This window comes from Rhinolophus sinicus, chromosome X, assembly GCF_036562045.2.
Source record: "Rhinolophus sinicus isolate RSC01 chromosome X, ASM3656204v1, whole genome shotgun sequence".
Classification (NCBI taxonomy): Eukaryota; Metazoa; Chordata; class Mammalia; order Chiroptera; family Rhinolophidae; genus Rhinolophus; species Rhinolophus sinicus.
In genome coordinates, this window is record NC_133768.1 from 111,832,231 (window position 1) to 111,854,949 (window position 22,719).

At 41.5% G+C, this 22,719-nt stretch overlaps 1 protein-coding gene across 6 annotated transcripts in view; it reads right to left on the reverse strand.

Annotated features, from left to right (window-relative positions):
* Positions 1–391: 391 nt before the first annotated feature.
* GAB3 (GRB2 associated binding protein 3) overlaps positions 392–22,719 on the reverse strand; it is an 81,480-nt gene continuing 59,152 nt past the window's right edge. For 2 of the 6 annotated variants that reach the window (XM_074323758.1, XM_074323759.1), the window contains exons 9-11: positions 15,264–15,380; positions 13,565–13,677; positions 9,818–13,471 (exon numbers count right to left, since the gene is read on the reverse strand). In XM_074323758.1, coding sequence (XP_074179859.1) covers positions 13,447–13,471; positions 13,565–13,677; positions 15,264–15,380 — 255 coding nt within the window. In that variant the 3' untranslated portion in view covers positions 9,818–13,446. Of the gene's footprint in view, positions 827–9,817; positions 13,472–13,560; positions 13,678–15,263; positions 15,381–22,719 lie in introns of those variants that run through there. The other 4 variants (XM_074323757.1, XM_074323754.1, XM_074323756.1 and 1 more) reach the window with 4 other exon arrangements.

A 22,719-nucleotide genomic window follows, 5' to 3' on the forward strand; every position in this document is an offset into this window, starting at 1 on the left:
GTGCCTCAGGCTTCCTTATGTCTCAGAGGCTCAACTTCACCTGGGGCTTCCCCTCAGGTGGGGGATCATCCACCCCCACCTTCTCACACACATACGCAGTCCTGCCAGCTGAGGCCACCTGGCCTGCATCCCTCCTCACTCAGGTCATCCTGTCCCACCCCCTCCCAGGTCCTTCAGGCCTGCTTCCCCACCTCCAGTCTCCTCAGATGTCTACACCCCTCCCACTAGGCTGCCCCAGGTTCCCGTCCCTGCTCCCACTTTTTGTCTCCCCCAGGCTAACGTGTACCCTGTCCCCAAATGACCCTGGCCTTGTGGGACGTCCCTGACCCATCACTTGGCCATCAGGCCTGAGGGGCTCGTTGGAAAGGATACAAGACGGTCTCTGGGTTTCCTGGTTCTCCGGCCACTGCTGCTGCATCTCCACCTGGCCCTGAAGCATGTGCAGCCTGTGCGACACTGGGAGCATCTACGGCTGCTGATCCCGCTGTTTCCTCGACTCCCGGGCCGCCCAGGACACCAGGGCCACCCGAGCCATTAGGACTGTCAGGGCCACTCTCGTTGTCAAGGTCACCAGTGCCATTAGGGCCACAAGGGCTGCCAGGACTACCTTGGCCTTCCAGATCGCTGGCGAGACCCAGGTCTTCAGGGCCGCCGGGGCTACACCCTGCATCAGCCACACCGCCAGCATCTTCGGCTCCGACTGCCCTGTTCCCCTCAGAGTCCATCTTGATTATTGCGGCTCTCTCAGCCCGCCGCGGAGTGACTGAGGCCCTCTCAGGATGTTCCACCCTCTCACGCGCAATGCAAGTCGGGATCTCCAGGGCGCCTGCACAAAGGAGGAATGATTCCTGCCAACCCGCAGATATACCGTAGAGTGTTTAACTGATGAGTACTCCCTCATGGAGCTCTGCCTCACAGAGTGCTATGTAACCCCTGTGCTCCTTTGCAGAGAGCCCCTACTCGATTTTTTCTTGTGGTCATTCTCACTCTTGCTTGTGTCTCTTGCTGATCTACTTTTAATCCCACCTACCAAGGTCCCCACCTCTCTTCATAGGATGACCTCGAGATTGGGGGATAGGAGGTATACGACCTGCCCCGTGCCTGGGGAGGGCCCTGCCTGTGCTATCCCTCTATGATTACATGTGCTTCCCATGGGGTGCTGGTGCCCCAGAGGAGCACCTGGCTTCCTTTGGGGGAGCCATGGCTCTGAGGAGTATGAGGGGGCTCTGCCCCTGGCCTCCCTTCTGACCTCTGACCACACTGTCCAGTGGTGGGGGACATGGCCTGCCTTTCTCAGGCTGCCCATGCTGGGGGCTTCTAAGGAGAGGTGGGTGCTGTAGGCCCCTCTGAGCACCCTCGCCCTCCAGATCGTGTACTTCACTGCTACGTTCCCCTACGTGGTCCTCGTTGTGCTGCTCGTGCGTGGAGTGCTGCTGCCTGGCGCCCTGGATGGCATCGTCTACTATCTCAAGCCTGACTGGTCCAAGCTGGGGTCACCTCAGGTGAGGTGGAGGCGGTGGGGTGTATACTGGGAACCAGCCCAACAGGACACTTCACATGTACTCTTCCCTGGCCCATGTCCAGGTATGGATAGATGCCGGCACCCAGATTTTCTTTTCAATACAAATGTAGGATTTTGAGAATACAGGGTGATATTTAGTTAACAGAACAATGATTACTTTATTGAGGCTGCATCAAATGCATGTGAACCAGAACAATCTGCCATCCTCAAAGACCAAGTACCTCTGTACCTTTCCAGGCCAGATTTAACCTCCATGAACAGTCAGTGACTAATGAAAACTACACAAAAAGGCTAGACTGTCTAAAGACACATACAATACGCTATTGAGTACACAAGAACAGTCTAAACTGAAAAACAAATCTAGCTTACTGAAGTTCCTTTTATAAAAAAAACAGAAATAGTGATTTTGTAATGAGAGTTAAATGCTTTAATAGACAAAAAACATCTTTGTTAATACCAACTTCAACAAACCTAATTGTTTTCATCCTTATCTCCAGCCTCGTCTTTGTTTTCATTATCATCTTTGTCTTCTCTTTCTTCATTTTCTGCTTTTTCAGCCTTTACAGCTCAATTTTTTAAAAAATAGATTTTATTTTTAAAGCAGTTTTAGGTTAACAGCAAAACTGAGCAGAAGTTACCTAGATTTGCCATATACCCGCTGTCCACACACATACATACACAGCCTTACCCACTATCAATATCCTGCCCCACAGTGGTACATTTGTTGCAGTTGATGAGCCTGCATTGATACATCTTTGTCATTCAAAGTCTATAGGTTACATTAGGGTTCTCTCTTGGTGTCGTGCATTCTGTGTTTGGACAAATGTATAATGATATGTATCCATCATTGTATCATCATATAGAGTATTTTCATTGCATGAAAAATCCTCTGTTCTCCACCTATCTATTCATCCCTCCCTCCCCACAGCCCCTGGCAACCATTGATCTTTTTCTTGTCTCCATAGTTTTGCCTTTTCCAGAATGTCATATTGTTGGAATCATACAGTATGTAGCATTTTCAGATTGGCTTCTTTCACTTAATAATATGCATTCCAGTCGCTGCCATGTTTATTCAAACTGTATGTAAGTTTATGTATCCATTCACCTACTGAAGGACATCTTGGATTCTTCCAAGTTTTGGTAATTATGAATAAAGCTGCTATAAACATCGGTGTGTAGGTTTTTATGTAGACATAAGCTTTCAAATCCTTTGGATAAATACCAAGGAGTGGGATGCTGGATGATAAGAGTATGTTTAGCCAAACTGTCTTTCAAAGTGGCTGTACCATTTTACATCCCCATCAGCAAAGAATTAGAGTTCCTGTTGCTCCACATTCTCATCAGCATCTGGTATTGTCAGTGTTTTGGATTTTGCCTGTTCTGGGTCTTTAGCCTCTTCACCTAAACTTTAGAATTGTTTTGCTGACATCCACAAAACAACTTCCTGGGATTTTGATTGGGATTGCATTGAAACTATAGATCAACTTGGGAAGAATTGACATCTTGTCACTATTGAGTCTTCATATCTATGAACATGGAATATCTCTACATTTATTTACTTTTTATTTTTCTTCATCAGAATTTTGTAGTTTTCCTCATGTAGATTTTATACATACTTTGTTAGTTTTATACCTAGGCATTTCATTATTGGGGAGCTAATGTAAATGGTTTTCAACCTAACATAATTTACTGTAAATGGTTTTTAAGGTGTTGTCAATTTCAACTTCCATTTGTTAATTGCCGCTATGTAGGAAAGCAATTGATTTTTTTTTTTTTTTTTTTAGTATAACCTGTATCTTGCAACCTTGCTCTAATCACTTAGTTACAGGATTATTTTTTCTTTCTTCGTCAATTCTTTTGGATTTTTTACATAGACTATCATGTAATCTGCAACAATATTTCAATGTCTTCCTTTTATCTCCTTTCCTTGTCTTACTGCATTAGATAGGACTTCCACCACAATGTTGAAAAGAAGTGAGAGTGAAAATCCTTTCAAGTTCTTGATCTTAGCAGGGAAGAATCTAGTTTCTCACCGTTAAATATGATGTTAGGGTTTTTCCAGATGTTCTTTATAAAGTTTTGGAAGTTACCTTCTCCTCCTAGTTTGCAGGGGTTTTTTGTTGTTGTTGTTATTGGTTTGTTTTTTTAACATGGGGTTTTGATTTATGAAATACTTTTTCTGCCTCTTGATATAATAACATGATTTTTCTTCTTTCTCCTTTTGATGTGATGGTTACATTCATTAATTTTCAAATGTTGAGCCATCTTTACATGCCTGGGATAAATCTCACTTTGTAGTGGTATATGATTCTTTTTATACATTGTTTGATTTGACTTCATAATATTTTGTTAGGGATTTTTGCATCTATGTTCATGAGAGATATTGGTCTGTTTTTATTTTATACTGTATTTGTCTGGTTTTGGCATTCGAGTAATGCTGGACTTACAGGATGAGTTAGGAAGTATTCTCTGTGATCCTATATTCTGGAAGAGATTGTAGAGATCTGGTATAATTTATTTTATAGAAAATTTTCATAAAAGTTTGAGCCAAAATTTTATTGACATGCCTAGAAGATCTCAAAAACTAGTATAATTTCTTCCTTACATTTGGTATAATTTACCAGTAAACCCATCTTGGCTTGGTGTTTTCTATATTGGATAATTTTTATTGATTTATTCTATTTTAATAGAGGCCTATGCAGATTGTTCACGTCTTGTGTGTGAGTTTTGGCAGATTGTATCTTTCAAGAAATTTGTCCATTTCACCTAGGTTATCAAATTTTAGGCATAGAATTGTTTGTAGTATTCCATATTATTTTCTTAATGTCCATGGGATCTGTAGTGATGTCCTCTTTCATTTCTGACGTTAATAATTTGTGTCTTCTTTTTTTTTTTCTAGCTAGCCTGGCTAGAGGCTTATAGATTTTATCAATCTTTTCAAAGGACCAGATTTTGGTTTTGTTAAATCTTCTCTATTGATTTCCTCTTTTTAATTTTATTGGTTTCTGCTCTAGTACTTATAATTTTTTCTTTTCCTTATTTTGGTTTTCATTTGCTCTTATTTTTTTCTAATTTCCTAAGGAGTGTCAGCCTTAAAAATAAAATAGCCAGGTGTTTCATCAGCAAAAAAATGAGTTAATTCAGGAATAGAAGAGGAATTGCAATTCGTGGCATACCAACTATGGCAAACCATAGGCAAGTCTGGAGAACAAAGGAGAGAAACTTTCTTTCATAGAGGAAAAAGGAGAGTTGGGAGTGGTTGCTTTGACTGCAAGTTCATGGGAGGAGAGCAAGAATTCAGGGTTGTGGCAGCTTCTTGTTGGCTGAGTTGCTGTGACTTTTCATTAGCTGGGTTGTTGCTGGGCAAGGAGAAAATCTTTCTTCCTCCTGATGGGGCACGTAAAGTAAGTGTGGGGACAGAGCCAGGAGTGTTTTCCAGGCTCTCGCCCTCACGTGGAAAGGTGCTGGCTCACGTAGTAAATGGCCATCAACCGTGATCAGATGGCCATCAGCTGTAGCTATTTGGCCGTCAGCTGTAACCAGTGAGCCATTGGCCACTAATATAACTGCCGTGGCTACGCTTGCAGCTAATGGGGGCTAGCAAGAAGATGGTAGCTGAGCTAGCAAGCGCGGATTGCAGTTAGCATGGCAGGTTGCAGCTAGCAAGTGAGGTTGGCTGGCAGAGAGAAGTGGAAGGCAGGTTGCAGATAGTGTGGCTCCTGCTTCCTGTGTCTCCAACCCAGCCGCCAGCGAGACTATAGTGGCATGACTCCCTTATCTATGCCTCCGTGGGTGTTCCTTTTTGGCCTCACCGTATCCTGCGTCCTTATGTGGGGAGCGGGAGCTGAGACCCCGCATAACACCCTGCATGACAAACCCGTACAGTTATGACTGGGGAAAGGATGAAACAAGGCATAGGAATGGGACACCTGGTTGCAGTAGTCTAACCCAATAGGTAACATCCATGTGTTTGTGGGTGTAATTGACAGTGGGACATGGGATTAAAGAGAAATTAGTTGCAGGTACGACCAAGGGTCTCTGACATTGTGGACAGATCAGTTTCTGGTGACAGACCAACAGTCCAAAAGGTTTCCCCCTTTTGTAATAGACTGGGGAATGCAGATAAGAGCATTGTCTTTCCAAGACAGAGAGGGAGAAAACAAGGTCAGAAGCAACAGCAAGAACAAGGTATATAGGCCTGGTCTGGTCATCTTGGGAAAGCTGTCTCCTTCAGTTGTCATCTGCTTCAATTCTGGAGATCTTTAGTTTCATATCACCAGATAATGTGCAGGTCCAGTAAGAGTTTGGTGCTTTCTTTAGATGTGACACATGAATCCAACAGTCTATTCCCTGGAGCTTACCAGAACAAGGGTTGGTTAACAGTACTCGATAGGAGCCTTTTCAGTGAGGTTGAAGAGAATCTTTTTGGAGGTGTTTTTTTTTGTGTGTTTTTTATTTTGTTTTTTGTTAAACAGAGTACCAAGGTTGCAAAATGTGGTGTTTGGGGTCTTTGTCTCCTGGGAGCACACTGCAAAAAGATTGTTCTACTAAAGTATGGTTATTTTCAATAGAAGCAATTAGGCTTTTACAATATTTAAGTATATGCATGTAATGCAGGGACTCAGCTCCTGCTCCCCGCACAAGAACGCAGGACATGGTGAAGCCAAAAAGGAACAATGGAACCATAGATAAGGGAGTCATACCACTATATTTTCGATGGCGGCTGGTCGAGACACAAAAGCAAACATCCGCCAGTACCTCAACGAGGGGTCTTCCTGCACCTGTCTCACTGGCAGCCAGGTGAGACACAGGAAGTAGGAGCCACATGATCTGTGTGGGGAAAGAGCCAGGAGTGGAGTTTCCAGGCTCTTGGCCTCACGTGGAAAGGTGCTGGCTCAGGTAGTAAATGGCCATCAACTGTGATTGGATGGCCGTCAGCTGTAACCAGTGAGCCATTGGCCACTAATATAACTGCCGTGGCTACGCTAGCAGAGAATGGGGGCTAGCAAGAAGATAGTGGCTGAACTAGCAAGAGCAGATTGCAGTTAGCAGGGCGGATTACAGCTAGCAAGTGGAAGTCGGTCGGTTGGCAGAAAAGCGGACAGCAGGTCGCACATCGTGTGAATTCAGCCTCCAGCGAGACTATAGTGATATGACTCCCCTACCTAAGGCTCCGTGGGTGTTCCTTTTTGGCCTCACCATGTTCTGCATTCTTATTAGGGGAGCGGGACCAGAGACCCTGCAGGCCGCCCTGCATGACAATCCACAATCCACTTGCTAACCACACTTGCTAGCCACAATCCACGCTTGCTAGTGTAGCCGTGGCAATTAGTGGCTAATGGCTGTTTACAGCTGATCACAGATGATGGCATCTACTACCTGAGCCAGCACCTTTCCACGTGAGATCGAGAGCCTGGAAACTGCTCTCTGGGGCTGTCCCTATAATGTGTGTCTCCTTTAATCAGCTGTGGATCAATAGGCAGGAGCCAGGTGCATTGGGCATCCTGTGACTATCTCAGAGGGTGAGAGTTTATGAATTCCATAAACTCAAAATGGGATTGATCTGAAATTTAGAAGCAACAACAGCAGTGCTTTTGTCCAAGGTTATCTGGAGGATCGCTCCACAACTTTAACCAGGTGGGTCTTAATGATGCCATGAGTCTGTTCAACTAACCCCAAGGATCGAGGAACCAACAGGAAATGAAGACAGATCCAGATCCTGGGGGTTTGGGGCTGAGGGATGCTTGGGGGGGGGGGGGAACTGTGTTACCTGGGCCTATCAAAGTTTTTTTTTTTTCAAATAAAGGTTTTATTAGCAGTTGCTCCCCTCCCCCCAAAAGTAAAAGGTCCTAGAGGATTTGGGTGGAGCACCAACAGTGCCCTCACAGCCTACCAGAACATAACCTCCTTAGGAAAAGGGATCTCTTACTCATGTATCCACAGTACCTACAAGACTACCTGTTCCATAGCAGGTGGTTACTAAATATGTGTTGAATTAAATGGAATTATCGAAGGAAATAATTATTTCCTTTATTGCTTGTTTTTTGTGCCTAATTTTTAAAGGTCTTCCACACACAAGGTAATAAAATTTTTTCCTGTAGTTTTTTCTAATGTTTTATGGTTGTGTTTCTTACATTAACTTTTTAGTTCCTCTAGGGTCTTTTGTTTTTCCTTCATGCTAACTGGTTTGTTGAGGTATAATTTGCATGCAGTAAAGTGCACAAATATTAAATTTATAGATTGGTAAAATTTGACATATGTAAACACCCATATAACCAGCACAGATTAAGATACAAATATTTCCGTCATTCCATAAAGTTCTCTTGTGACCCTTTCCAATCAACAATTTCCCCAATAGAGGTAACCACTATTCTGACTTTTGTCACCATAGACTATGAAAATGAATTCAAAGTCTCAAACTGAAGAACAAAATTGAAATAATTTACAATTTCAAGACAGATGTAAATCAGTTAGTTTGTGTTCTTTTATACGAAGATAAACAAACACTAAAACTCATTAAAATAGAAGCGTTGACCATGAAACATAGACCAAAACAATAGTGGTGGATAGAAGCAAAATGGATCTGATAAGGCAGAGGGAACACGTCAAAGTGATTGTTCTGCCTTCGCATTGAGGTCCTTCTGCAATTAATGTTTGTGAATGGAGAGGGGTCAAGTTTATTACTGTCCACATGGATATCCATCCAATGACCCGACACCCTTGACTGGAAAGGCTGTCACTTGATGGGGGCTCTTCAGTGCCCCCTACGTCATAAATGAAGTGCCCATATATGTGGGCATCTGTGTCCCAGGTCTGCTTTCCCACTGGGCCCCTGGTCCAGCCTGCACCAATGCCACACTCGGTTGCAGAAAACAAAAACTAAATTTATAAAACAAATGGCACAATGAAAATAAGGAATAACAGGAAATGAAATTTAAGATCAAGGGAAATAAAGGAGAAATAGGAAGCTGGAAACTTCCTATTTGGTGTCTAGTAAAGGGACCAGGATATTAAGAGGCCTGGAGTTCAAAGACCTTTTAGTTTACGTTTCACAGCCCCCGAGTTTCAGGTCAGCCTTGTGGGCCAACATGTTTTGTGTGTTTTTTTAAATAATGACAGAATATTACATTGTGCTTTATATTTTTCTGGACATTTTCACATAGTATTAATTATTTGATCTTTGTTAGAACCTGTGATTTGGAAAGAGGTTAAGTAGCTGGCTTAGATTCGCCAATAAATTAATGGTCAAACTGGGGTTAAAACTGAGCTTCGTGATTTTTTTAGGTAATTGCCCTGTTGCACATAACCATCAGATCACAAACACACAGACAGGTCAGCGTCTGCCTGCAAGGGGTTGGATCTTCTGGCTTCAGACACTAGAGTATGTTTATCAGTGGAAGCTGGTGCTATTTATCAGTCAGGGATGCAAGTTTAAGAATTCTGTAAGCTTTGTCATTCAAAATATTTGACAGGAACTGTACTTAGGCACAGAGCCCACAGTGTCCTAATCATTCAGAAAGCAATAGGTAGAAATTTAGACACAGCACTGAAGAGCTGAAATTGATGATGAAAATGACCTGCTCCCATAATGGAAATGCAGAAACACAATATCATACCATTAATGTCAAGGGCAGTGATGGAATAAGAATCCACACACTTTTCATTTCGCCTCTGTACCCAGGTGTCATATACTTTATATATATATATATATATATATATATATATATCAAAGATTTTATTGGGGAAGGGGAACAGGACTTTATTGGGGAACAGTGTGTACTTCCAGGAGTTTTTTCCAAGTCGTTTTTCTTTCAATCAGTTGTGGAGGGTGCTGTTCAGCTTCAAGTTGTTGTCCTTTCAGTCTTAGTTGTGGAGGGCGCAGCTTAGCTTCAGATCCAGTTGCCATTGCTAGTTGCAGGGGCATAGCCCACCATCCCTTGCGGGACTCGAGGAATTGAACTGGCAACCTTGTGGTTGACAGCCCACTGGCCCATGTGGGAATCGAACCGGCAGCCTTCGGAGTTAGGAGCACGGAGCTCCAACCGACTGAGCCACCGGGCCGGCCCCTACTCATTTATATTTTTAATGCATCTTTTCATCATTTCTTCTCAGGAATGTCAACATGTTCTTTGGGTCAGGGGCTTGGTCTGGAGTGTGTGTCAGGTAAAATCATGGTGGCTGGCCTCATACTTCACCAAGGTGGGGAATTTCGTTTAGCTTCTCCTCCTTTCAGTTTCAGGGTTTCCTGGGCCGGTGCTCTGCCTTTGGCTTGTTTCCCCCAAACCCGAGCCCCTGCTACTGATTGTCCGTACCGCTTCATGGCCTAGAGATGCCACTGACTCAGAACCCCGGGAAGCTGGGAGCTTCGGCCATGGATAAAAGGGATGTGATGGCACAAGAGACCCCTGTTGGGGAGAGGAAGGCTAGGGGGTGCTGATTTTTAATGTCAGTGATGACAAGGTCATGTTACACCTGGTATCAGGGAAGGCTGTTGATTTTACTGCCAATTATTGAGGCTAATCTCTGACGAAGAAAAATGAGGTCAACATGGTTTGGCTGAGCAGAAGCAGTACTCATTATAGTCACCTGCTCAACTGTTTGCAGCAAAATATCATGGATGTAGTTCATGTCACGTGAGTCAAGTTAAGTTGGTTGTACTTGAAAATGGCAATGAAGTCTATTTTCAGATACTCAGCTTTCAAAACATGTTCTATATTTATATTGAATGTCATCACTTAAAACAAATAAGAAGGAAGTTAAGTCATGGTTCCTCCGTGTAAGACTTTTATTAATGCCAGAAACGAAAGAGTAAAAACACAATGAAAATTTTTTTAAACCAGCGCGATTGTGGGTACAAAGATGGTATGAACAGGGGTACTAAGGAGGCCTTGAAAGGAGAAAGGTAGGCATGAGGGGAGCCTTCAGTCTCAACTTGGACCTAAAGGCCACAATTCAGTTGATCCTTGCTCCATGGTGTAGTGGGCTGGACACTGACTCCCACAGGTTCACTCTACGCCCTTGTAGCCAGGCTGTGCTGGCCCTCAGGGTTCCTCCCTCCCCAAGGAAAGCTTAACTCCCAAAGTTCCTGTGGGCTTGTGGCCTTCTGTACTCCCTTCTGTACCACACAACTCTTCGGCTGGAGGAATTTCCTAACAAAACAAGATGGAAGGAAACAAAGCAGAAAGGAACTACAGAAAACAATGTGCAATTAATTGCTGCACTGTCCTGTTACGTTGATTCTCAAATCTTCTAGAAAGGAGTGCCCTGCAGTGTAGACATGCCATATGCACTTAACTTGGGATGGAATCTGGGATGGTTTCTGTTGAAAAAAAATCTCAGAAGCTGGTCAAAATCATAGCCCTGTTACATGTGGATTATAATGCTCTGGGGAAACAAGATTTGGCTGGCATCATTTTGACTTATGGTGCCTTTCTCAGGAGCATATACTGCTGTCAGCTCAAAAACTACCTGTACTTTGTATTCCTGAATCATTATGCTTTTGAGTAGCCATCCATTAGCAGTTTTATCAAAGCAGGACATTATTGCATACACCCTGAAAATGAGGGTGAAGTCTTTTTTTTTTAAATACCTAATTAATCACTTCCAAACAAGTCACACCACTGAAGTATGCATTGCTTCATGCAGTAATTGTGTCCCTGGAAATGTTTGCTAGAAACAGATTTTCTCTTTTTGTCAAATGGATGACTTTTCACTATTGACATAATTTCAGCTATATTTTCTTTCCCATCCTATCTTCAATCTTGTGTAGTTCTTAACACTTGGGCATACAATTTTTCTGCACTGGTCTCTCAGGTACTCAGTGGTCTAAACACAGGTGCCCCATACATGAGGAAGCGACCACCTGTGGGAACTGGCCGTTTGCAGCCCTGCATTCTTGCCTCAGGCTCCGTGACTCTTTGCAAGTCACATAGGGAAGAAGGCAGTTCCTTACAGGCTCCAGTCTGTGTGGTGACACGGAGCTGGCCACAGAGTGCAGGGAGCCCTCTCATTGCCCTGTCCGGGCTCACTAAGGACTCAACTCAATTATAGAACTCAGCAATTTCCCCCCATCTTGTTTCAGGAAGAAAATGATGTCACCAGATCCTGCTGCTTTGGACATCAAAATTCTTCTATGATGTAAAAAACCAAGACTTTGGCATTTACTTACCTTTGGGGCAGTCTGAAGCCCCAAAACCATGCAGCAAAGCCTACAACTGCCCTGAGTAACCCTGACTATCATAGACCTAACTGCCTATTTGATCCATTCTATTATAAGACACAGTGCCAGTAGAAATGGAGGACCAGTATCTGCTTAACTCCCAGTTGTGCAGATCTGTCTTCTGGACATAGGTGTTCAGAAGGATCAGGGAGGGGCATTAAGTAAAACCCATGCCTGACTGAGACTTTCATCTGAGTCCCCTGAACCCCAGTGCCCCATAAAGGAAGGGGTGACACGATGCCCTCACTGCAAAGAGGGAATGTTTGCACTCTCAGGACCCAGTCATCAACTAAAGCAGAAGGGAAAAATTAGCCAGGAAACCTGAGAATACAACTCATTGTTTTTTGTTTGTGTTTTTTTCCTAGTCATAACTCTTATCAATGACAAGCTTAGGTCCAGCATAGAATAGCCAGGGACAATTTGTGCTTTCCAATGGTGGCAAAAATTCTTCTGACAGCATTAGCCAGCTCACAGGAAACACAATGCAAGGGGACCACGTGATCCAAGAATGGATTTCACACTGATCATCAGGAGGTATTTCTAATGGTAATTACCGATTAAGTTAGAGTGCCCCATTTGAACACCACTCAAAGAAACCCTGGCTTGACACACATACCTTTCAAGTATAAAAGCACCTGCTCAAAATCCTATGAAAGGGAGAGAGGAGATGATGACTCATCTCATGTCTGTACGTGTTTCCCACATGTCTCCAAGGTTGACCAAACTGATTGATTCCATCAAAATCCTCAGAGGCAGTGTGAGACAGTGGAATGAGCCCTCAGTGGGCAGTCTGGCCAAGTCTATTCTAAGCCTGACTCTGTGTCTCGGCTCCATGAGTGATCCTGGGTAAAGTGCACCCTCCTCTGGTTCTGTTTTCTTTTCTTCAAAGTGGGAGAAACAATCTCTGCCAAGCCGAGCTTCCGAGGTCTTTTAGGGGAAGAGAGGAGATGATGCATGTGAAAGCATGCTGGAAAAAAGCCAACAGCAACAGAATACCCAGCCACAGGTAGCTGCTTAACCATGATGTCCTTAGAGCCACCGGTGCCATCTGATACGCTCATCATGCAGCCCGAGACCCATTGCCCCTGTCACTTGAATTGTCTTTCTTTGGGGGATAGAAATTATTTTTCTGCTGGAGTCTTTGGAGTAAGGAGTGCAGATTCTCCTACCATCGCTGGGCTTGATCTCCTCAACCATGTCTTTGGGGCTGGGACAAACAGGATGGTCTCCAGGGGCTTCTCTGTTAGTAAAATTTATAATTTCAATGGAAGCACAGGAGAGAGGTCAATTTCAGGTATTGGAGTCAAACGATGTCTTCCTGTCAGTTAGCAATACTGGCTTCAATCTGCACTCCAAATTCTCCATTGGAGAGATTTTTAACCAAACTGTGGGAAAAATATTCTCCCAAGTCTTGTTTTTATCGTTCCTACCCTGCCTGAAAGAATGGAGTTTTCTAATCCCAGTCCGTGGCTGTGGAATCCTCCCATCTCTGCCTCTTGTGACTGTGGAGCCAATTCTAAGCATCCCTGAGGCTCTGGGTATGGGCAAGTGTGGCCGGAGAAGGAAATTGTTGACAGGCGAGGGTGGGGGCAGGGGCTGGAATCCCTCAGATCCCCCTCTGGGAGGGCATTGCTTCCTTCTTCTCCCCATTCAATGTGTACAAACAGGTCCTCTCTCCTAAAGGTTCTTGCCAAGCCCACGGAAATTACACATTCTCTCTGGATCTTGACCTGCATTAAACATTGGTGTGATTCTAGTGAAAAACCTCAAAGCAAGCCCCAAGCTACCCTGTGTCATACACATCCCAAGCCCACAATACTTACACTTTAGATTGCCGCTCATCTGTCCACTCCTGCTTTGTGCTCTGGAGAGCTTGCGTCTTCTGCTCATCCACTTGGACATAGTCTACCCTTTGCTCTTCTGAAAGGAGAACTTTCTGAAGGGGGAGAACAAAAGGGTTTTCATTACACTAAATTAAAATTTCAGGAAAATGTCAGTCCTTATATAGTAGATTACAGTGTTAAGTATTTGCTTGCCCCTCTTCCTGGGTTGTGCCCTGCAGAAGCGTTATTATAATTTGTGTGTATGTGTATAAATATCTCTTCACCTCTGCTCCCTTCAGCTTTGCTCTAGCCATATGACTCGCTTTGCCTAATATAATGTGAATGGAAGTGCCACGTGCCAATCATATAGCGAAAAGAGACATCCTGTGATTCTGCAATCTTTTTCACGTGCTAGGAGACCAGCATGCCTCACATAGAGAGTCTCCTCCTGCCTGGGCCCTGGATTGAAGATGACCTGGAACACTAAGGCCCTGGCCTGTAGTGGATTGTCCCATTAGCAACAACTGAAAAAGTCTTTGCTATTGGCAAGCCACTGAGATTTGAGAGTTGTTTGTCTTGATTGTACAGCCTATCAAAACTGACTAACACACCTCTTGTACTTATTGGTCTCAACTTTCTGACCAGCTTTTCTGGAGTATCAGTTCAGGTTTTTGGAATGAAATTAAAGGCAAAGAAGAAATGGGAGTTCATCTGGCAAAAGGGAAGGGGAGACTTCCAGACTATTTTTACACACACACACACACACACACACACACACACACACACACACACACACACCATACTGTATATCCTATTCGGCAGGTTGCTTTTCTCATCAAAAAACACATTGTTAAAAAATAAATAAATAAATAAATAATACATTGTTAGGCACAGTTTAGATTATGACCATTCATTGGTCAAAAATGTGTAGCTGCTGTCCACTGCTTACCATTCATTGATTCATTCCATGGCTTACACTGTGCCATGGGTGACACTAGTTAATGGCTAGTGTTGCTCACATGTGACACTCATTTAATCTTCACAACAAGTATAGATGTGTTATTCCTTCTGATACCCACTTTACAGATGAGAATACTACCCAAAGGAGTCAAAACTACCCAACCTGGACTCTGAGGCCCTTTACTGAGGGGTTCCAATTCCAACTGAGAGCTCCTGTCACCAATCCCCAGAGTCTCGCCAAACTAGGCTATGATTTCTTCCCTAACCAGGCCCCTCCTACACCTGAAGTGCCCTTTACTTCACCCTCATCTCTGCCACAGAAATTTTTCTATATAACTTATGGTCCAAGTTTTGAAGGGCATGGATACCACATACATTTATACATATACAGGCAGACCTTGGAGTTATTGGAGGTTCAGTTCCAGACCACAACAATAAAATGAGTTATAATCTTTTGGCTGGTGAAGGGTTTTGCCTTCAGTTTGTAAAAATCACAACATCCATGGAGCACAAAAAATGAAGTACAATACAACGAGGTCTGCCTGTACATCCAAAGAACATATCCCAGATGGAAGACAGCAGGATTTCTGGGAGGCAGAATTAGGGCTGATTTTAATATTCTTCACTGTACATGTCTGTATGTTTAAGATTTTTCAAAGAGAACATGCATGACTGAATCATCAGAAAAATCTAAACAGAAATGAGATCTCACAATTGTCAGACACAAAGTCCTTCCTACCTGCTGTACAGGGGCTGGTGACGTTGAATTGAAGTCCAGGGCTAAATAATCAAGGCTGCATTTCTTTGTCCACGTCACAGCACCACTGTTCAAGGAGCTGGTTGTTCGGTGTTGCTTCTAGAAACAAACATCACAGGACTCAGGTTAACAATGTCTGGCCAGGCTGCCCAAGGGAAGGTACGTGAGTGTGTCTTCACTTGAACAGCTGCCATTAGATCATAACAGACTGGTCTGATGAGACCTACGTAGATCAGTCTGCACATCTGAGTGAGAGGTGGCACTTGAAATACAGAACAGCCAAGTCAGCCTTCACATGAACCTCTACCTTTATTCACCATGGAAACAGTTGGCCAAAATCTTTTTTATGGATCTGAAAAATTCATGATACCTTAGAGATTAAATCCTGAAAAGATAAACCACACTTAAGAAATTTCTAGTAAAGTCACCCCAAATGCATTTTTTTAATTTTTTTTATTTCAAATGCCATTCCTCATTTCCTATTTGAATAACTGTAAAGAATTCTCCTATTTTCCTCTTCCAGCCCAGAACCAGTCCAAGCTCTTGCTTGAAAATCACTGAAACTGACCCTGGCTAATTTAAGATGGAAATGTATTATTAGAAGGATATTAAGATTTTTATCACCAAATGCATTTAAAGATACTTCATACAATACAAACAGTGATAACATGTGTGCAGCACTTAGCTATGGACGTACTACCAGCTTCACAAATGGAATAGTACCGATCTTAAAAGCAGTTAGTTACCTACAAGGGAGCTCCTATAAAACTATTAGCTGATTTCTCAACAGAAACTGTGCAGGCCAGAAGGGATTGGCAGGAAATATTAGAAAGCGATGGAAAGCAAGGACCTACAACCGAGACTACTCTACCCAACAAAGCTATCATTTCAAATCGAAGGACAGATAGTGTCCCAGACAAGAGAAAGCTACAGGAGTTCATCACCAGCAAACCAGTATTACAAGGAATCTTAGAGGGACTTCTTTAAGATGGGGGGGGGGGATAAAAAATAGGAATAATAAAATGGCAATAACGATGTATCTATCAACAATTACTTTAAATGTAAATAGAGTAAATGCTCCAATCAAGAGATAGGGTGGCTGAATGGATAAGAAAACAAGACTATTACATATGCTGCCTACCAGACACGCACTTCAGATTGAAAGACACACACAGACTGAAAGTAAAGGAATGGGAAAAGCTATTTCATGAAAATGGACAAACAAAAAAGTTGGCTAGCAGTGCTTATACCAGAAAAAACAGACCTTAAAACAAAGGCTATAACAAGAGACAAAGAAGGATCCAGTAATCCCATTTCTGGGTATTTATTGGAAGAAACCCAAAATGCTACTTCACGAGGATGTGTGCATCCATCATATGTTCACTGTAGCAGTTTACAATGGCCAAGATGTGGAGGCAGCCTAGGTGTCCATTGATGAACGAACGAACAAAGAAGAAGTGGTACATATATATAATGGAATATTGCTTGGCTATGGAAGGGAATGGATTCTTGCCATCTGTAGTGGCATGGATGGACCTGGAAGGTATTGTGCCGAGGGCAGTGTCAGACAGAGAAGGACAGATGCAAAGTGATTTCACTTATATTTGGAATCTAAAGAACAAAATAAACAAAACATCAACAAACTCATAGATACAGAGGACATTTTGATGATTGCCAGATTGGAGGGGGTTGGAGGTGGGTGAAAAGGGGACGGGATTAAGAAATACACATTGGTTGTCACACAGTAGTCATGGGGATGTCGGGTAGAGCATAAGGGATATAGTCAATAATATTGTAATAAATATGTATGGTGTCAGATGGGTGCTAGATTTATCAGGGTGATAGATGGGAGTTGGGGGGCAGGATGAAAAGGTGAAGGGATTAAGAAGTACAAATTGGTAGTTACAAAACAGTCACGAGGGATGTAAAGCATAGTCAAACATCAGGTAATAATATATGTATATATGTATAGTGCCAGGTGGGTACTAGACTAGTCAGTGGGATCACTTCTTTAATTATATAAATGTCTAACCATATGCTGTACACCTGAAATTAATATAAAATATTGAATGTCAATTGTAATTGAAAATTTAAAAGGGGGAGAAAGGTGAAGGGGAATAAGAGCTTCAAATTCCCAGGTATGAAACAAATAAGTCATGGGGATGTATGTACAGCATGGGGAATATAGTCAATAATATTGTGATAGCATTGTACGGTATCAGATGGTTGCTGCACTTATCATGGTGATCACTTCTTTACGTATATAAATGTTGAATAACTATGGTGTACCCCTGAAACTAATATCATATTATATGTTAGCTATATTTTAATAAAAATCTTTTTAAAAGAGTTAAAGACCAAAAAGCTGCTCCAAACCTTTGAGTACATGGCTGGTGCTTGTCAGTGGTAGAGTTTACTGCAAGGTGGTCTCGCTGGACAGTTTTCTTAAGGAGCCCCCAATGTCAGGACCTAGGTCTTGCCTCTTGGGCTGTTCAAATAGCCCAGAGAACTATCTTCCAATTTCCAGACTCAATTGTAAAGGTCTGGTTGTCAACATTCTGGAAAACAGGGGCTGAGGAAAGGGTGCAGGAATGGTCCTAATATCCATTATGCATATTTACTTAATCATCTCTTTATTATTTTTGGTCAAATGTGTCTTTCATCCCCCCAGTACAGAGACCCCTTTGTTTTACTCTCTCCAGAGAGTACACTTCAACTTTTCTGTGGAGTAGGTGATAGGAAGTCACAGTGGTCCACCGCCATGGACTGGGGGAGGGAAGCTTGGGATTTACCTGCTGCTTATGTGGACTTTTGGCCACTACCTCTTCTTTTCCTTTCCCTTCAGCCCTACTTCTAGAACTACGGGACATGGGCAATTCCTGAACCCTCTGGCTAATCTGCAGTATAAGTTGCTTCTTGCCTCCCCCACAGTGTATTTAGGATGTAACTTTGTGTCTGATAAGGCATTTACTACACATCCATCTGCTTTCCAATGTTACTGCTATTGTTTTCTTCAGTTCTTCACATCCTTGTGGGTTTATGCCTTTAACAAATCCCTTTACTGTGGTTTTAGAGGACTTTTTTGGATGGAGGGAAAAATAGAAGGCTTTGGTCAGTCTGCCATCTTTACCAAGATGTTCATGAAACATTCTCAAATGTTGAACCTACTTTGCATAGCCGGGATAAATCCAACTTGTTTGTGTATATTCTCAACTTTCTATGTATAGTGCTGGATTTCGCTAAAATCTTCTTTACAATTTCCTTTTTATCAACTTTATTGAGATACAATTCCATACCACACAATTCTCCCATTTAAAGTATACAATTTGTTGCTGCTTAATATAGTCACATATTCGTGCAATCATCACCTCAGTCAATTTTAGAACATTTTCATCACTCCAAAAAAAATCCTGCACCCCCTTAGCTATCATCCCCTAGTCCCACCATCTCCCCAAGCTCTAGGCAACCACCGCTAATCTAATATCTGTCTCTACAGACTTGCTATTCTAGACATTTCATATGAATGGAATCATACAATATGTGGTTGCAATATTGTGATTCATAAGAAATACATATTTGCTCATTCAGATGACCAAAATGTATTTGTCATATATATTTGGTCTTTATCCAGTTCCACCGCTCCTCAAATCCTTGTAATTTCCTAAGTGTTGAGTATGACAAAAGTGTCTCTGGTTATGTTAATGAGGTGACTTCTCGACCCCCATATAAGGATGGGGGCTGGTTGCCAGGATAACCATGTGATTAGAGGATTGGAACTTTCAGTCCTACCCCTTTCCCCTTCAACTCCAGGTAGAGGAGAGGGCCTGGAGGTTGAATCAATCTCTAATGGCCAATAATTTAATCAATTATGACCATGTAATGAAGCTCCATATAATCCATCTCTTCCATTCTGGCTATTCCTGAGTTACATATTTTTATAATAAACTGGTGATCTAGTTAGTAATGTATTTCTCTGAGTTCTGTGAGTGTTCTACCAAATTAATTGAACCCAAGGAGAGGGTCGTGGGCATCTGATTTATAGCCAGTTGGCCAGAAACACAGGTAACAGCCTGGGCTTGCAACTGGTGTTTGAAGGTGCGGGGCGGGGAGTGAAGGGGGGGGGCACAGCCTTGCAGGACTGAACTCTTCACCTGTGGAATCTGATGTGATGCTATCTCTGGTAGACAGAGTGTCAGAATTAAATTGAATTCTCAGACATCTGGTTGGTGTCCGAGAATTGCTTGGTGTTGTGTGGAAAGCCCCTCACCAACATACACAGGTTGGAATTGTGTCCAGGAACCCAAAAGAGTGGTCTTTTGGAACTGGCTTCTTTCACTCAGTATATGGTTTTCAAGGTTCATCCACTACGTTATTTCATGTATTAATACTTGATTTTACTGCATGGCTGCGTAACATTCCATTATGTGGCTATACCACATTTTATTTTTATTTTTAATTAAATTTATTGGGGTGACATGGGTAAAATTATATTGGTTTCAAGTGTACATTTCTATAATACATCATCTATATATTGCATTGTGTGCTCACCACCCAAAGTCAAATCTCCTTCCGTCAGCATATATTTGACCCCTCCCCCCTTACCCTCTGGTAACCACTAAACTGTGGTCTGTGTCTGAGTTTTTGTTTGTCTTCTTCGTTTGTTGCTTTCAGTTTTATATCCTACATATGAGTGAAATCATATGGTTCTCGACTTTTTGTCTTACTTCACTTAGCATAAAAAATCTTAAGGAAGAATATGTCCAACCAAATCATGTACGTGAATCTTTATAGCAGCATTTTTCATAATAGCCAAAAAGTGAAAGAAACCCAAACTATTAATTAGTTGAGGATTTTTTAACCTCCTTGGATGAGTGATATTGGTTTACAATTTTCTACTTATGTTATCTCTATTTGTTTTGGTGTCAAGTTGTTTTAGCCTTATAAAATAAGTTGGGTAATATTTCTTCTTTTTCCATTTCCTGGAAGTGTTTATAAAAGAATGCAATGATCTCTTCCTTTTGGTAGAAATTGTCTGTAAAATTGTTTGCATCTCATGATACTTTGCAGTAAAAATTTCCCTAATGATTCCATTTGTCTAATGGTTATATAATCATTCAGGTTTTCTATTTCTATGTGAGTCAGTTTTTGATAATATTTTTCTGAGAATTTGCCTATCTTCACTGGTTTTCAAATTCATTGGTATGAAGTTGTTCATAATATTCTCTTACATCATGAATCTCTGATGTATTTGCAATTATTACCACTTTTACATTCTTAATATTGTTTACATCCATTCTTTTCTTGGTTTGTAATGTTGAGTTTTAGTCTTTTAAAAAAGCCAGTTAGGTTGGTGTTGATCCTATCTAGTTTTGTTGTTTATTTTTTTAATTCCTTTTCTTGCCTTTATTCGTTTTCCTTTCATGGCGTTTATTTTTTTCAACTTATTTTTATGAAAATGTTCTAATAATCAGCCAGATTGAAGAAAATATACTTTGAGTACCTATATAACCACCATCTACATTCTACCACTTTTGACTACACTGAACTGTTTCAGAGTCTTTGGCTTAATCAAAATTAAAAACTTTTGTGCGTATAGGAACACAGTCAAGAGAGTGAAAAGACAACCCACAGAATCCAACAACAACAACAACAAAATAAACAACCCGATTCAAAAATGGTAAAGGACTTGATTAGACCTTTCTCCAAAGATATATACAAGGCCAATAAGCACATGAAAAGATGCTCAACATCACTAGTCATCAAGGAAACGCAAATGAAAACCACAGTGAGATATCACTTCACCCCATCAGGATGGCTATTATACAAAACAAACAAACGGAAAATAAGTTCTCCAGACAAGGTAGAGAAATTAGAACCATTTTGCATTGCTGTTGGGAATATAAAATGGTTCCACCACTGTGGAAAACAGTTTGGTGGTGCTTCAAAAGTTAAACATAAAAATTACCATGTGATCCAGCAATTCCACTTCTAAGTCTGTGAGGCGTGATCAAAAGATACAATGAATGTTTAAATAAGAAAATTATTACAGTAAAAGACACATTGCCATTAATCCCACTCAAAATACCCTCCCTCACTTCGAACACACTTATTCCATCATTCTTGCCACTTTCTGAAGCCGTTCTGGAAGTCTTCTTTCGTGAGTGTCTTTAATTGCGCTCTGGTGGCTGCCTCGATGTGCTGAATCGATTCACAACGTTACGATGGGATAAGTGTGTTCAAATTGAGGGGGACTATTTTGAGGGAATCAATTCCACTGTCATAGTTTTTTTTATTTAAACATTCACTGTATCTTTTTATCACACCATGTATATCTAAAAAAATTAAAAGCAAAGATTCAAACAGATACTTGTATATCTACGTTCATTGTAGCATTGTTCATAATAACCAAATGGTAGAAACAACCCAAATGTACATCAATAGATGAATAGATAAATAAAATGTTGTTTGTGCATACAGTGGAGTATTAGCCTTAAAACGGAATGAAATTCTAATATATGCTACAATATGGATGAATTTTGAAAACTAAATGAAAGAAGGCAGATACAAAAGGACAAATATTGTATGATTCCACTTATATGAGGTACCCAGACCAGGCAAATTCACAAAGACAGAAAATAGAATAGAGATTACTGGGGGAGAAGGACTAGGGAGTCATTGTTTAATGGGGACAGAGTTTCTGTCTGGGATGATGAAAAAGTTCTGGAAATGGATGGTGGTTATGGTTGCACAGCATTGTGAATGTACTTAGTGCCATTGAATTGTACATCTAAATGGTTAAGATGTTAAATTCTACGCTATACATCTCACTACAGTAAAAAAATATTTTAAAAAAATCTATAACAGAATGTATATAACAATTCTATTCATAATTGCCGAGAAACTTAAAACAATCCAAATGTCTTTGAGTGGGTGAGTAGATAAACAAACTGGTACATTCATCCACTTGAATACTGATCAGCAATGAAACATAAAGAACTATTGACACATGCAACAATTTGGATGAATCTCAAAGACATGCTGAGTGAAACAAGCCAGTCTCAAAAGATGGAATACTGTATGAGTCCATTTACCTGGCATCCTTGAAAAGAAAAACTATAGTGATGAAGAAAAACACATCAATGGTTGCCAGGAACTAGGGTTGTGGGGAGTATGTGACTATAAAAAGGTAGTATGAGGAATTATCTTGGAGTAGTGCAACTGTTGTGTATCCTGTGGTGCTAGTTACACGAATCTACATGCATGTTAAAACTCAGAACTGCACACTGAGAAGTCAACTTCTCTGTAAGATAATCTAAAAACTAAAAGTATAAAAATGTAACGTGAGATTGAGTTCAGAATTTTACTCTAAAAGCCTTACAAAATTATTGAAATTAAAGTTTGAAAAACCCACAGAAAAGAGATCACCTAAGTTAAATTA